The sequence below is a fragment of the Anastrepha obliqua genome, chromosome 3 (assembly GCF_027943255.1).
Source record: "Anastrepha obliqua isolate idAnaObli1 chromosome 3, idAnaObli1_1.0, whole genome shotgun sequence".
Taxonomy (NCBI): domain Eukaryota; kingdom Metazoa; phylum Arthropoda; class Insecta; order Diptera; family Tephritidae; genus Anastrepha; species Anastrepha obliqua.
The window spans coordinates 132,273,981-132,290,361 of NC_072894.1; the positions used below are offsets into that span (position 1 = coordinate 132,273,981).

At 40.5% G+C, this 16,381-nt stretch overlaps 1 protein-coding gene across 2 annotated transcripts; it reads left to right on the top strand.

Moving 5' to 3' along the window:
- Positions 1-2,726: 2,726 nt before the first annotated feature.
- Positions 2,727-11,282, top strand: LOC129240253 (putative uncharacterized protein DDB_G0277255). Of its 2 annotated transcripts, XM_054875935.1 has the most exons (4): positions 2,727-4,632; positions 4,714-6,503; positions 9,270-9,413; positions 9,524-11,282. In XM_054875935.1, coding segments are annotated over exons 1-4 (2,712 nt in total). In that variant the 5' UTR covers positions 2,727-4,631; the 3' UTR covers positions 10,301-11,282. The 2 variants fall into 2 exon arrangements, with proteins under 2 accessions (XP_054731910.1, XP_054731909.1); XM_054875934.1 differs by having other exon boundaries at positions 4,068-6,503.
- Positions 11,283-16,381: the final 5,099 nt, after the last annotated feature.

The following is a 16,381-nucleotide window of genomic DNA, read 5'->3' on the forward strand; positions in this document are numbered from 1 at the left end:
TTTTTTACAATTTTTAAGATGTTGTACCGAGATTGAAGTTGTACCAAGTTATATGGTTTTTGTTGTGGTATAAACTATATTTTTATCAAATAAAAAAATTTATAAAATATACATAAATAGTCAAAAATTTGCACCATGTCGCCTTGCTATTTTTATGTACACAGGTGTATAAGCATTGTTGGCTCCTCAAAAATAATTTTTTTAAACGGATATTACATAAGTCTAATCATAAACGAAAAAATCCTATGGAAAATGACATGCTCATATTTTTTTATTATTTCTGGCGACAAATTAAATGACCCTTTATTTATTATGATACATTCTGAGTTACAGTGTTCAATTCTGGCATAGTTTCCATTACATTTTTTAAGCAAGCATTTATCTCAAAGCTGATTAAAGTTTTACATAGAACTTTTCTGAAATTATTTAGACTGTAGTATAAAACACTTTCAGAATTCAGCAAACTGAAGTATTGGAAAAATGGTAGACTCTGAAACTCTTGCCAATTTGGACCTTAAGCAAATAATATATCTAAAATAAATATGTAGATAAACACTAAAGACCTTAATCTTGTCCTTTGAAAAATATGTAACATATGAAATGTCTAAATTTACGTCGAGTAAAATGAATTCGAATACAATGTTTTGCACCCAGTCCAAAAATTTACCATTTAATAATAAGAAAGTAATTTTTTTTGCTCAACCAGTTTCGATTTCTTAAATGTATATATTTTTTTCTATTTCAATAATTTCATTGTAAATGTAAACTAAATTTCATTAACACCAGCTGAAAGCCAGTATGAAAGCCTTATAGGAAACTAGTTTTTTTTAATTTTTGAAAACAAAAATTCTTCAGCTTCTTTCTTTTCCAAGGTAAATTCCCACACTGGCCTCAAATGATTCACGATGACTTGTTAATACTGAAATAGGTTAGGATAAAATACAATTTTTGCGAGCCCCAAGGAAAAGTCATTTACATACAACACATTTACCACTTCGGACTACTTTCAACAGACGTTGTCCATTTTTAGATCGGTTTGTCCCACTGCACCAATTCATAAGTGATTTTCGTATGTAGGTATGTGTGTGCGTGTGAAGGTGATGCAAAAGCGTCGGGAAGGTGAAGTTGAGGTAATGTGTGGCGCTGTATTTGCTTTGCTTGGAGCCGCAACTGGTGGCGGTGGTGCTAGAGCTTGTGGTGGTCGCTTATTATGGCGAGGTGAGAATGTGACGGGAGACATATGTACATATACATACGCATACAAAACGAAATTAAAAGAAACGATTCGAAGCAAGTGTGATGGGCGATTTGCGTTCGCTCGCTCCATGTGCGTGTGAGTGGATGTGGGTATATTTGTTCCAAAGCTGCTACAAGCAAATAAAATGTCCGAGTTGTCGCTGTTTGGTTTTTTTGTTGTTGGTTGGCATTGCTAATGCTGTATTTTCGAAACATTTACTGTTTTGTATTTTTGTTGTTGCCGCAAATGATCGCGCTCGCGAGTAAACACACAACACAGGCACATGCACACTTGAGAAGCAATAAATATGGCAGCAAATACTCATACGAAAGCATAGTTCGCCAAAGGAGGAGGAAGAGGGGTAGCACACACGAAAACATTTACAATAACAAAAACAAACTCACCAACGCCGCCACATGCCAATGTAAAGAGTAGAAAAAAAGCGAACGCGCAACAAAAACAAACAAAAATGCCATACACACACACACTTACATAAATGTATAGGGCATACATTTAACAACCACAAAGATAACAACAGCAATAAAAGCTGCGGCAAGAAACCTTAACAATAATAATAACAACAACAAGTGCATATACAAATGAGTAACGCAAACATTAACGGCAACACACCAAAAAATTGTAGTTTGTCGTATTTTCCGATTTTTGACGATCCAAGTAGCCAGCAATTGCAACAAATACAATAATATATTAATGGCGATGGAGACCCCGAAAAAGCTGACACAATCGTACATACGAGTACAGCGCGCATGCTAGCAGGCTTGCATGTGGAGACACCGAACGCACACACATATACACACTTAAATGCATGTTAGCACAAATATACGAACATACATACATACATATGTACGTGTCTGAATAACTACGTACTCATGTACTCATGCAAGGCAGCAGTGCTGGTAACAGTTGCCACACCACAAAAAGCACCACGAGCCATGCCATGACAAAGCACTGCAAAGGGGAGGCGGCAACAGAAAAGCACAGCTGAGTTACGGTTGCTGTTTTTGTTGCTACTGTTGTCTGTGTGATTGCCGTAATTGTTGTTGTTGTTTCACCAGCAGTCGTTGTTGCTGCTTGACTTATTCAAATTTTTTAGTTGTTTTTGTTGTGTCCGCTATACTGCGCTACTCCAATGCAATTGCGGCTGCTAGCTGCCTCGAGCTAACATAAAATTCCCCCTGCATGTTGTTTTTGTAGTCTTGGCTGCTACTCAACTTTGTTACTGTAGCTGTTTTTTTGAGTTGTTAATGCCAGTGCCGTTGTTATTCCAAAGCTCCAACATACAAGCGGAAAAACAAAAACTGATATGAGTAAAGCAAAGCCCAGCGAGCGAACGGAAAGAAGCAAGCAAGTAAAGCAGGAGCGCGGAGAGCCAGTTTAGAGCTTATAACCCAGCGGGCAGCAAAGGGGTCAGCGGCGAGTGCTGTTGAATGTGGAAAGTGGCGAGTGGTGGGGAATAGTGCGGGACAGCAGCAACAACAGCCCTGGCAAAGTGCAGAGAGGAGGGAAAACGTGGAGTTAAGGTAACAGTAGTAAGAGTTGGTGAGTATAAAGTGGGAGAGAGTAAGGTGCGTTAAAGGTGACCGAGGAGGCTACAGTACGGTTATGGCACTGGCAGTGGCGTTGACAATTCGATGTGACACAGTGAGGCAGACGAAGCGGTCGCGGTAGCAGTAGGAAAAACGCATAATAGTGATATCAAAGTATAAGTATAAATATGTATGTGTGAGTATTTATTAGCTAAAATAAAACGGAAAACTTAAAAATCTAAACAAAGCAAAAACAAACGTGCGCTTATTTGTATAACAACAACAATGAGTTAGATTGTCAGTCAGAAAGTCAGTTGGTAAGGCAGTTAGTCAGTGGCAAAGTGAGCAAGCAATCAATCGTCCAACCGTCGGTAGCAGCAACAGCAACGGAAAACAGCAACTCTAAGTGCGGCCACGACAAGCTGAACACACAGCTAGAGCAACAACAACGATATCAACAGCAGCAGCACCACCACCACCACCACGCCGAGTGGAGCAAGCACAACGAGAAGTGGCCAGCAGTATAACGCGACCGCAGCCGCGACGACAGCGACGGAGACGGAGACGACGGAGCATGCCACACACAGTTTAAATATGTGAAATTAGTACAAATCGTGATTTCAACGGTGAACGACGAATGTACGGCGGGCTGCACATAGCACAACACGTTGTTGCGGAACGGACGCGCAGGCAACACACAACAGAGAAACAACAATACCAAAAGCAAGCGAGCAAGTCAGCTATCAGGCGAGTAAGCAAACAAACAAGCAAAAAGGCAGGCAAGCAAGCAGCCGAGCGTACGAGCCAGTAACCACAAGCGGTGGAGGAAAAACAGCAACAACAACAACAACACAAGCAAGTATATCAGCAACAATAATAATAAGAACAAAAGTAGAAGTGTAGCCAACACGAAAGCTAAGTAGAAGCCAGAGGAATACAAATAACAACAAAACAAGCATTGCTCCGCGCCACAGTAGAAAAAACTGCAAACACCTCCAAAAGCGCCAGTGTGCCAGTGCATGCCAGGCAAGCAGATATTCGGACAATAAAAACAAGAGTGAAAATACAGCTGACGGCTGCACGACACGACGTACGAGCCCAACATCACACACACACGTCATAAACAACACACGAGCGTACAGGCTAATCGAACGACGAGGCTGACGCGAGGCGAGTTGGATTGATAGGCAAAGAGGAAAGAGAGACCGACGTCATTCAGAATAAGGCGAAGGCAACTCCACCGCCACGAAGGTTACTCGATAGCGCTGCTAGACGCAGGTTAACGCAGCAGCAACACGGCCACGCAGGACGCAGTGCTAACGTCCCCCATTCCTACCCCCAATCCCGAACTCCCACAGGCACAGCACCATCCCACCGCTCTTAACGGGAAAGCAGTAGTAGTAACAATTAACAGGCAATCGTCCGTCCCTTACCCGTTTATAGCTTCAACGAATCGCCCTCTGCGACGACGCCAAACGCGGCAGCAGCAAGAGAACGCGTTACCAAAAAAATTGCAGGCATCAGCGGAAAAAGATAAGCACAGCTACGGCAACACCAATTACACCACCACCACAACCACAACTAACAGCAACAACGTAGGTACCACTATAAGCAACGGTAGTACGAATAACAGTACAACACGTGAAGGAGACAATAAGCGTCCCTTTGCTGCTGTAGCAGTCGTTAGTGTGGTATCAGCGCTGGCGAAAACGAAAAGACAACGCGGTAGAAGGCGGCACGCAGCGGCTACGCGCAAAGTACTCGCTTATAACTTTGGCAAAAAGAAAACAGGCAGTGTTTTGGGAAAAATTGCCACCTGTTGCGCCGATAAAAATACCGTAAGTAATAGTAAGTACCACGAGTTAGGCAGCAGCAACACGGAAGTATCTAACACAAATACAACAACTAACTCTATATCTTCATCTGAAGTGACTCAGAAATCATTGACGACGTCGCCCGCAACGGAGCCGGAGACATTAACGGAACGGGTCAGAGACCCTAAGGTCGAAGGTGATAAAGAGGCGACGACGACGACCGATTCGGCTGTGTGCCCGCTAGAACCAGAAAAAGCCAACAACATTCCCCCGCCACAGCTTCGCCGCCGTCGCAAAGCGCGCCTTACATACAAGCGGGCGCCACCGACACCATCGCCGTCCTCCATGTCCTTGTCGGTGGCGCTGCCTGCGCTGCATGCAGCTGCCTTAGCGACAGGTGGGGGGGCGGCGACCAACGGTAGCAGTGGTGGTGGCACATCTGCACTCTCTCCCACTTTCGGCGTGGGCGGGGAATCGCTGCCTAGCCCTACAAGTGATCGCGTTGAATGGTCACGTTCCACCATACTTGATTTCATCGAAGATTACCGCATGCATCGCGTACTATGGGATCCGAACACAAAAGGTTACCACATCAAGCAAACTAAGTATGAGGCACTGAAACTGTTAGGCAGCAAATATGGCACAGAGATACGCTCGATACGCAGTAAAATTAAAAGCTTACGCTCATCATTTCATCGCGAACATGGCAAGGTGATGATCGGCAGGCAAAAAGGTGTCCACTACCAGCCCATGTGGTTTGCATACGACGCCATACGTTTCATACTTGACGGTGAAGGCGGCAACGGGGGCGTCGGTGGTGGCACTGTAGCAGCAGTGCGCGGCCAACACGCGCAAGCAACAGCAGGCGGCGCGGAGGGAGAGGCTGACGAAGTGGAAGAGAAACTCACATTGTTACGCGATGATAGCGTGGATGGTGGTGGTGGTGGTGATGATGGCGGTGACGGTGTTGGGGAGAGCGGCGAGCTAGATGATAAATACGCAGCCGCTGTGCGCGCCATACAAGCAGCGGCACTCGCTGGTGCGCGAGAGAGCGTCGCCGGTGGCGCAGTAACGACTGGAGCAAACGGTGCGGCGGTGGCGGGAACCACAGTTGACGAGCTGAAAGTCGAACCACAAGCCACAAGTGTGACGACAGCCTCAGCAATAGTAAGCGCTGCAAAAACAGCAGCAGCAACGGGTGCGGGCCCACTACCATCACAACTGCCAACTACGGTTGTATATGGCATGAAACCAGCCGCTGCGGCGGCAATAGTCGCCAATAGTAAGCTATTTAATGCAGCGTGTGTAGCACCAGTTACAACGACAACTACAACAAATGTAACCACAACAGCGACCGAATCGCTGCCCACTATGTCGGCCACTACACATAGCGCAGTATCAACGGCGGCGACGACAACAACAACAACTACGGCTACATTATTGCCACATTGCGGCACCAGTAATGGCAACATGCATGCCAACAGCAATAATGGCAGTGGCAGTAATATGAACGTCAACAATGCAATGGCCATGATGACAATGACGACGCCAGCGTTGACAATTATCGGCAGCGCTGGACTGGCAATGGGCCTTGGTGGACTGGCGACAATGACAACAGCAGGCGGCGCAGGTAGTCTTGGCGGTTGTGGCGTAGGTGTGCTTGGTAATGGCGCAACAGTTGGTGGCACAACAATGTCCCATGCATTCGGCTCTACCACACCACTCCACCAGACCGTCGCCACTGCCGATGGTGACGATTCGACGGCCGCAAGCAATAGTTTGGTGGCGCGTGTAGCCGCAGCTGTAGCGGCAGCAGCAGCCGCTAATGCCGCCGCCGTAGCCAATGCAAATCGGAATGTCGCTGGGACTATTGACGAACAGCAAAAGCAACAACAACTAACTGCGGTAAGTAGACGAGCATTTAAGTATTTATGCACACATGTATGTATATATGAACATATGTATGTATGTGCATGCATTTGTCAATATTTGTGCTGTTGTGAATACATTTTTGCGGGCGGTGAGAGGTGGTAAGAGCAGTACATTTTTACTGCTGCTGTCATTAGCTGCTGCCACTTTTTTAATATTCGTACTGTTGCTTTGTAGGGTTTTGTTGGGGCTGTCGATATTCCATTCTGTTTGTTTATTTCATTTTCATTTTTGTTACATTTGCCTTGTTTTTTGTTTTATTATATATTATGTATATGCATCTCTGTACTCTCCACTAATGCTCGATTGCGCTTACTTTCGTCAGCATGTCTGTCTATCTATGTACATATGTATGTGCATATATGCTTTTGTTGCTGCTATTGTATTAGTGGTTTGACTTGTTCACATTATGCTGATGAGCTGTACAACCGAAGGTGTGAGCTGTCTGTTAACGTTGACTGTGCGTTCGTAGTACGTGTGCCGTGTGTATGTGTGCCTGTTTCGTGCTCCGTTGCCGTCGTGTATTGAGCGTGCCGAGTGTTGTGTGTACCTTATTGCGCTGCAATGTTGGAGCTTGAAGCTCTGTCACCACAGCTGCTGCTGCTTTTCAGTGCCATATGATTCGTTCATTGTTTTTGTTGTAGTGTTAACTTTAGTCGTAGAATGCATGATCGACGTCGCGCAACTTTGCGACACATTACTAACCCAGTAAGAAATGGATTAGATTACTTGCCATGACTCGCCTGCAAGTACTGCTGGAGCGAGAACAGGAAGCAAATGCCCAAAATTAGTAAATTTGATATTAAGTTTTTTGTGTTAAATTAGAAAAACAGAGTTACAAGTAAGCTAGCGAGCAACTTCAGTTCTTCAGAGGATACTCGAAATATGAATAAATAGTATTTCTCGGTCACCAATAAAAAAACGAAAACAAATACTTAATTGAGACCAAAATTTTGTATCTAATAATACACCTAAGAACTTCTCAACACATGGCAATAAATTAGCGTCCAAAAATAACAAAACTGGCATTGAGTTACATATTGAACTTAAATATGAGTAGTACACAACTGAGGAACTTTTAGATCCATTCTCGCGTGTATTCTTGCAAAGCGTACTAGCATCATTTTTTCTCCTCAATCTCCATTAAACAATGTAAACCTTCCCATTCCCGGCGTGGCATAATATTTTAAGTTCCTGCATTTCTCAGACAACTTCAAGCAGTTCAGCTCACATTTTACAAGAAACGCAGGCAAACCAGCATTTTAGGAAGCCAATTTTGTGGGTATCAGACTGAAATGTATTACACATGGCCGTGTGTTTATCTTGCGAGCGTGTAAGGCAAGATTTTTTTCGCAAAACTACCCACGATGTAGGCTGACATACTATATTTATTCTTCCCTTATATTAAAAATACATAAATTGAACTCATAAGCACTTTTTTAGATCGAGTTAATAAGTCCACTGGAATGGGATCTAAACATTTTGTCTACATCGATAAAAGTTTGAACTCGAGTAGAAATTTTCACATAACAATTTTCAAATTGAGTTAAGCCTCAGGTCAGCTCTTTGAAGTAAAGTTAAAATAAAGGGTGTTTTGTAAAAATTAATGAAAATAGAAGTATGTCATTCTGTATTTAACTCGCTTTAGTTTTCAATATGTGTTAGCCATTTATGCCTTTTGCTATTTATGTGCTAAATATAGAATACAATAAATAATTAAAACATAATAAAGATGTGACCACTAACGCAGAATTCTGGTAGTACGTTTTAATTTTTTATTTCTTGTTTTTAAACTTCATCATGAGAAAAATGTAACCCATGAATAACGTTTTGACGTTTTCGGGTCATAAAAACTTGAACAACTTTGTATACAAGTATACAACTATTATGCCTCTATTGAAGCCTCCCTTCTTACAGTTCTTCCATGTGTTCGATCTTTTCAAGCTTCAAATAATTACCCACAAAAGCAGTTGACGAAAATACAAAACCAACTAAAAACTTAACTCCACATTAATACTTTCGACAATCTGATAAAGAAAATTCTTCTTTCCGCCGAATAAATTCATTTCAAATCTGCACATTAAAATTTGATTTCACTGCTGCACCGAAATTGCGCTACAAATACATATTTCCAGGCAGGCATTTGCTGTGTGATTTTCAACGGAATGCGCGCTTTACGGCATTCGCTGCTGTCAAAAACGTCTGCGCTGGCAGCGCTGGCACAACTTGGCCTGCAGTTGCTGATAAGCTTACGGCAACAAATTCGCTTTGCTGTGTGCGTGCGGCTATCGATGCATGTGCTTAAGTTTTGCTGTGTGTATGCGTGCGTTTAATTCTCAGTACCAAATCACACTAAAGCTGATGCAACAACAGCTACAAAAATGAATGCAAAAACAACAATAACCAAAGCCAAAGCATTGGCATGCGGGTACTACGCTGTTGAACTTGTAGTCACAATCAGTGCTGTGGCTGGTTTTTCGTATTTTTTTCATTTTCTTTGTTTTCTTTTTATTTTTATTTTTATTTCTTTTTTTTTCATTTATAAAATTTCTATATTAATATGCATGACATTGTGTCTGGTGCTGTTGTTGTTGCAACAACTAAGTATGTGTTTTTATTTTATTTAATTTTTGTTGTTGTTGCTGCCCCTGTGCAACAAAGCAACAAAAGCTTATTTACATTTGCTTTTTGATTTTCTGTTAGAGCGAGAGCTTGACATGTTCAACTGGTTTTCACTTGCAGGCGCGGTCCACAGCAGCAGCGGGCGCGGCAGGTATCCACGGAGCTGGCGCTGCCAACTCTGTCACAGCCACTGCCGCCGATTACGATGCCGATATACAAAGCTTTTGTTGCAACATCAGCGCAGACGATGTGAAAACTGAAATTGTAAGTTGTGCGACCGTAGCGATTTCTCTCAGCTTCATCCGGCAACCGAATGACTAATTCCACACATTTCACTCCTGCCCTTTTCTTCTTCTTTCTTCTCCCACATGCAGATCGAAGGTGACACTGGTGAACTAGTCATGCTCGAACAACAACAACAACAACTACAACAGCAGCAGCAACAACACCATCAGCAGCAACACCCACGTCCGTGCAGCGTCACTCCACTTACAGCCTCAGCAGTGAACTACTACAAACTGCCACCAATGGCTGAATTGCCAATGTCTTCCAGTGTAGGTGGACGCAAACGTAAACTGCTTGGCCTGCACGTTGATACTGCCTCGCCATCCAAGCAGCCCGTACTGGGGCTACAACAACACTTACAGCAACACCTACAATTGCAACAGCAACAGCAACACCAGCACCAACAACAGCAGCACACGCAGACGCAACATTCCAACGCACAAGCGAGCTCCAAGTCGCGCGAGCGTGAGCTGATGTCCGCTGGGGTTGGCGGCGCGCTAGCTTTCGCCGCCGCAGGCAATAATCATAGTCAAAATAGCAACAACAACAACGGCAATAATCTTAACAGTAATGGCAGCAACAGCAATTTGCACAATCAAAGTTCCAATCAAAATCCAAAAGCTAACACCAACAATCAAAGCAATGCTGGCAGCAGCAGCAGCAACAACAACAACACACAAACCCCGAACGATGAGTATGGTGTTTTCGGCGAATACGTAGCCATCACCATACGCAAGCTGAAGACCCCGAAGGCAAAGATTGTCATAAAGCATCTCATCAACAATCTGTTGTATGAGGCTGAACTGGGCAAGTACGACCACGGCATGCCATCGTCCAAAGAACCACCGCAATTGTATAAGATGTGATGCAAGGACGCCAGGTTGAACGCGACGACGCCGTTGCCCCGCACAGTTGTTCCGCCATGGTTCAACTCATCTAACACAACTGCTTTCGCAATTGACTGCAATAAAGTAAAGGTGGAAACAGTTGGCGCCAATGAAGATGAAGTTGAAGGCAGGACGGAATTGTAAAAAGAGTAGCTGCAGGGGCCACTGCTGTGGTTGGCCAACACCTGGACACTAGTCATAGTTGAAGCGAAACAATGTAAAGCAGAATAAACTACAGTAGAGCAAAGTATAGTAAAGTGAAAGAAGGTGAAGTGAAGTCGAAGTGAAACGCAGTGCAGGAAGTAATGAAATATGAAAAGTTAAGCAAATCGCAGCAGAGCAGCAAATGAATGCGTTCTATTCAGGGAATTAAAGGAAATAATGTGAATTTGAAAAGAAAAACAAAAGCAAACATAAAAAACATAACATAAACATAGAATTGTAGAACAAAGAAGTACATAAAAATATAGCAAATGCTTTTAGTGAATGGGAAATGCGAAATGGAAAGCGTTAGATAATGGAAAACGTACGGGAATCGCAGAAGCGGGAAAGATGAGAGAATAAAAAGAAACACACACACAGCAACATACCATACAATTTTACTACTTTATATACATTAAACTCAGGTGCCTTTTTGATAGTCAAATAAGTTGTTATTAAATATATACTTTATTGTATTTATCTTTATATATATATATACTTACTATGTGTATATGTAAATATGTTCATATGTATTGACATACCTGCATATAGAAATAAAAAACAAAAACAAAAAAACGTTGCAAGGAAATGTGCAAATAAAGCAAAGCAAAGCAAAATATTTACTAAATGAATTGATAAAAAACTACTTAATTTTAATTTTATATTTTATTTTATTTTACTTACAATATTTGTACAGAATGTACCTTTTAAATTGAAATGTTGAAAATTGCTAAATAAAGTAACAAGGAATTAAAGCAAATTCGTTTTTCATTGCTAAAACTGGATGCATATGTATGTGTGTGCGTATATACTTGCATTATATAAGGAAAATGTTCCGGACCGCCGCGCAACAGAATGTTCTTTGCATTTTTTCCGAACAGCGTTGAGTTGTTGATAAACACTATGAGAGGTACGAGGCGTGTTCCTCAAATAACGGCACTGACGCTGCTTCAAAGGAATACTGAATACCATATCGAGCGATCCTAATATTTTGGACATGGTTTTAAATCTTTCTGAGAATTGGTTTAGCCTGAAGCCTACAATCAAGTAAACAGAAAATTCAAAAAAAAAATTGAATAAAATTCAGATTTATTTATGCTAAAAATTTTGATATGCGTTTTTCTAAATCAAATATCTACGGTTTTTTAACATTAATATAATGTTTTTATTTTTTAGATTTATTTAATGCTACAAATTTTGGTATGAAGTTTTTTAAAGATGAATATTTTTGGTTTTTTTAACATTAATATGCATTTTAATTTAATTGTTTAGGATTGAATACACTTGTAAAAATATAATTTAATATTAAATACAAATATCAATATTAAATGAAAATGGAAAAATAAGAGCTTTAAGTAGAAATTAAATTAAACTGAAACAAGCAAAAATTAAGGGGACAGATACCTGTAAACGTCCATATTTTCACTGATTTTCATTAAAATTATTTAAAACGAAGAAGTCAATATATTTTTTTCAAAATTGGCGTACAGTTTATAAATAAAGTTTAAAATAATATAAAATGTTTAATAATTTAAAATGGCGGATGTACACTCAATTCTTCCAGGAAGGTCTCAGCGGGGCTTCTCAATCGGCGGACATTGTAGCATCGGCGTCAGTGACCTGAATACAAAAAACCAAACATTTTTTTGTTTATTAATATCATAATTTCTATATGAATTAAAAAAAATAGAAAAACCAAAATCGCGAAATAAAATGCTTCAAAAACAAAAATTGATTTAGGAGCGAATTTTCCTACTATTTTCGCTTCGAAAAACTTTTGAAAACTTGTAAATTCACATAGAAAGTAATATCATAGAAAAGATGTGTGCGAAATTTCAGGGAGATCAATAACTTTTCGAGTTATCGTGTACGCCAATTCGAAAAATATAGTTTTGAGAAAAACGCGTCTAAAGTTTGAATACAACGTAACCAAACCTCTCCCAGCGCTCGAACGCAAAGAATAGAGTTGTCACGGTTGACGATCAATAATATACAATAAGAAATACTTAAATTTACGTTCGAAAAATTTTTTGACATATTCTTAAAGGATTATATTAACATTTTATAAAAAAAAAAATTTTTCGCGAAATTTTACAGGTATCTGTCCCCTTAAAATAGATTGCAGGCAACTCCCATCAAGTTCGAATTCAGTATAGAAAATCTTGACTGGCCTCATCCGCCATTACCGCTCAGAGAATTAATACTTAATTAAGGTTAAGCACTACCGGCACTACCTACTCAGCATTCACACGAACAGAACTCACATAGCTGCTGATATCACTGAAACACGGACAGAGACACGGAGGCTTCTGAAATCATGAATAGCTTTTGTTTTTTAGTATAAAGTGAAAAAGTTGGTCAGAATGAGAGTTTGCCTGTCTGAATAGTTGAAATATAACTCGGTCAGGAGTTAAGAATTACACGCACTAAAAAAACATGCTGTTGTTATTATATATTCCAATTCTCAACGAGGCATCTGTTTTCTAACATACATACACACAACACGGCTATGATCACAGGGCGAAAGTGCAAAAAAATTACGTAAAATAACTTTCAGATTATATGACCATATTTTACACAGACAGTTGCAGAAGAGAAACAGAGCGTCATTAGCGAAACAGTAACCTAAATGTGGCATCTTCATCAGTCTAAACTCCAATCAAAATCCAAAATACAGCAACAGCAGCACTAATCACAATTCTAGCAGAAGCGGCAGCACAACAAAAACTCATCAGCTTGGTTTGCTAAAGAACTCACCTGAACACTTTGAAGTTCTCACTAAAAAGTTTTTGAGACGTGTCTATGCTTAGGTGATTTTCCTTCATTCATAGCGAGAAACTGGGTATCGCAGAAATCTTACTTGAGTCGATCTTACTGTGAAGTTGTTTTTGTTAATGCAGCATAAACATCCCCCATACATATGCGGAGAATGCTGCTGAAGTGACAGTCTTTGGCTGGATATAAATCCGGGTCGTTCCGATAACGTAGAGCCGACTGTCGTGGGAAGTATTTTACTTTGCAGTATTTTACTTAACTATTTTTAGGGATACCGAATTCCGATAAGGATCTTCCAATACCCGTTCTGCACAATTCTATCAATGCGGCTTTCAATGTGACTCTGGAACCTCTAAGCACTTTCTTATGTATAGCGCAGAATAGCAGGCGACTCTACTTTACCGGAACGACCAGGATTTCCCAAGACAGTCGGAACGACCCGGAATTATATCCAGCTAAGGGTTGTCACCTTAGCAGCATTGACCGTATATGTATGAGAAATGTTTATGCTATTACAACAACAACAACAATCAGGATTTGCACCAAGCCAAGTCCTGTCACACTATGGAGAATGTTTATGCAGCTATTGTACAATAACGATAACTAAATGACTCTTCAACTACTCTGACAAGATCCAGGACAAAACGCATTTACAACTGCTGGACCGGACAATATGCAGACAGGCACTAAACGATATTCATCAGGAGGTTCTTACCACCTTCCTAAACTCCCGACCTCTGAATGCCGTTATCGGAGTCCAACCACCACCAATTGCAGACGAAGAGCTCCGGCTACCCCGCGAAACCCGCGTTACTTTGGCTCAATTACGTTCTGGATACTGTAGCAGGTCAAACCCCTACTTATCCAGAATCGATCCCGACATACCCAATATAAATACGTCCAGCATGTGAAGGTACCCCTCACGATACTAACCACCTATTCACAAGCCCTCTCAAATCCGAAAAAGTCGATGAGCTTCTCACCCGTCTTCGGAGAGTTTATCGTAAAGGCTAACTTTTTTGGAAGCTAAATAAAATAAAATTTCTCAACCCATTTTATCGTTAAGCCAAAAATCTAAAAACACCAAATTCCGCAACTTGGCTTTTCGTAATCCTTCCAGTCCACCGGCGTGCGTGTTAGATCAGTCTGATATAGTGAAAAGGCGTGAGTGGGGGTAAGATATTCTCTGAAAAACAAAAATCTCTCATCAAAGTTTGTACACCGTCTCAAGGAAACTATGGGAGGAATCGCATGCTATGCACGTATTTCGTGCAACCATTTCCTGTGAGTTTCCAAAATCTTAGGCAGCTCAAGTTTTAATGAATTTAAATAGCATTTCTGCTTCCAAAACAATTCAGCTTTTAATTTTACTGCCAACAAGTAATCATCAAATTGCCGCATTTTCATACGCCTGGGCGTACACGAAGAAAATTAAAAACTTTTTCATGTCTTTAGTCAACACTGGAATGCCCATTGACCCAAGTCACTGCAATTTAGGTTATTATGCAGTTAGATAGGCACATACATATATATTTATATATATGTAAGCATTTGCTCAAGCACTTGGCTAAGGGCAACGTTTTTATGTGTGTAATAAAAATTAATTACAAAACAGGAAATTTCTATGAAGGATGTGGAAATGAGTACAAGAAACGGCAGCAATAGTAACGAATAATGACCGTAATATTTGCAACCCTTCTTCAATGCACGGCACGAAAGCAATTACATATGTACATACGTACATACATACACTCATACATGCATACGTAATAAAAACAATATGTGAAGCAAACCATCAGTGCACCAAAACAATTTCAAATTGAAATGGCGAATGTAAATGAAGTAAATAAAAAAGTTGGTGGGTGCCAAAAGGCAGCGAAAGGGGGGGAGGAGAGCTTAGGAAGCTACAAAGAATAATAATTTTTATGCGTGGCTGCGTGTCTGCGTATACCCTTCCCAGTCGGTTGCACGTGTGTGAGGATGTCGTTACAGCCGCGATTTCCTGTGTATGTATGTATGTATGTATGTATTAACATCCGCTTCCGGCCATTAAAGTAAAGTAAAATTAGGAATTGTGTTACGGTTTTTTGAATATAAATAAACATGTTGCAGGAAGCAACACACATACATATGCATATCTCCAAATATTAAAATACGAGCTGAGGTATGTATGTAGGCATACAATATATGTGTAATATGTGTATGTGTGTGGGTACATACCGGCGCCTTTCTTTATACCAAATTCTGACAATAAGCATCTACTAGGCTTAAGTCGGTGCATACTCACCCATAGATGCAGATATGAGTCCCATGTGTGAGGTGATCAAAATACCAGCATTAACTGGAAGTTATAAAATAAAATAAAAAAAACCATGGAGATTTGACAATAAAATTGAAATAATTTCAGAAATGCTCAAATATTGAAATGCTCGCCCCTGCCAACATTTCAACTCCCCATGGGAAGGGCTATAATTGACCCAACTTTAGCGCAAAAATGTGCCTAGAAAGAATGTAAAGATATGTGCACCCTCTATGCAAAAAGAACTCAACTTGTAATAAATTAACCAACTCTTTACTCTTCGCAATAAATTCAGTGCTTTTTTATACCCAAAATGCGAAATCATTTGAGTTTGGCGTTTGTTTCTATTTTTAATTTGAAGCTACCAAAACTGTAAGTTAAAAATTAGTGAATTATTGAACCAATTTTTTTTTTTTAATTAATATTTGACATATGTATTTATAAATATCACATTTTAATTAGAAGAGGCTAGAAAATAACAGCAAGAAAAAACTAAAACTCCGAGACTAGAGAACAAAAACATGCTAACTCAAGTTACGAAAATGGTAATCTGCTCTCACTGAGCACCAAGTGAGCTAGTGTGACGACACAAAAATCAACTGATAATGTCAAATTCTCTGAGAGCAAAATAACGGGCACGTTAGGCAGCACCTCTTTTTCTCTCCATCGTTTAGTCGTACTACTAGATAACTGCAGCTATTGTACTGCGCTCTTAAAATGGTTTTCAAGTTAAATGCTGTATCAGCACCTATAAATTCCGCAGATTTTGTCTCAGAGACAACTAA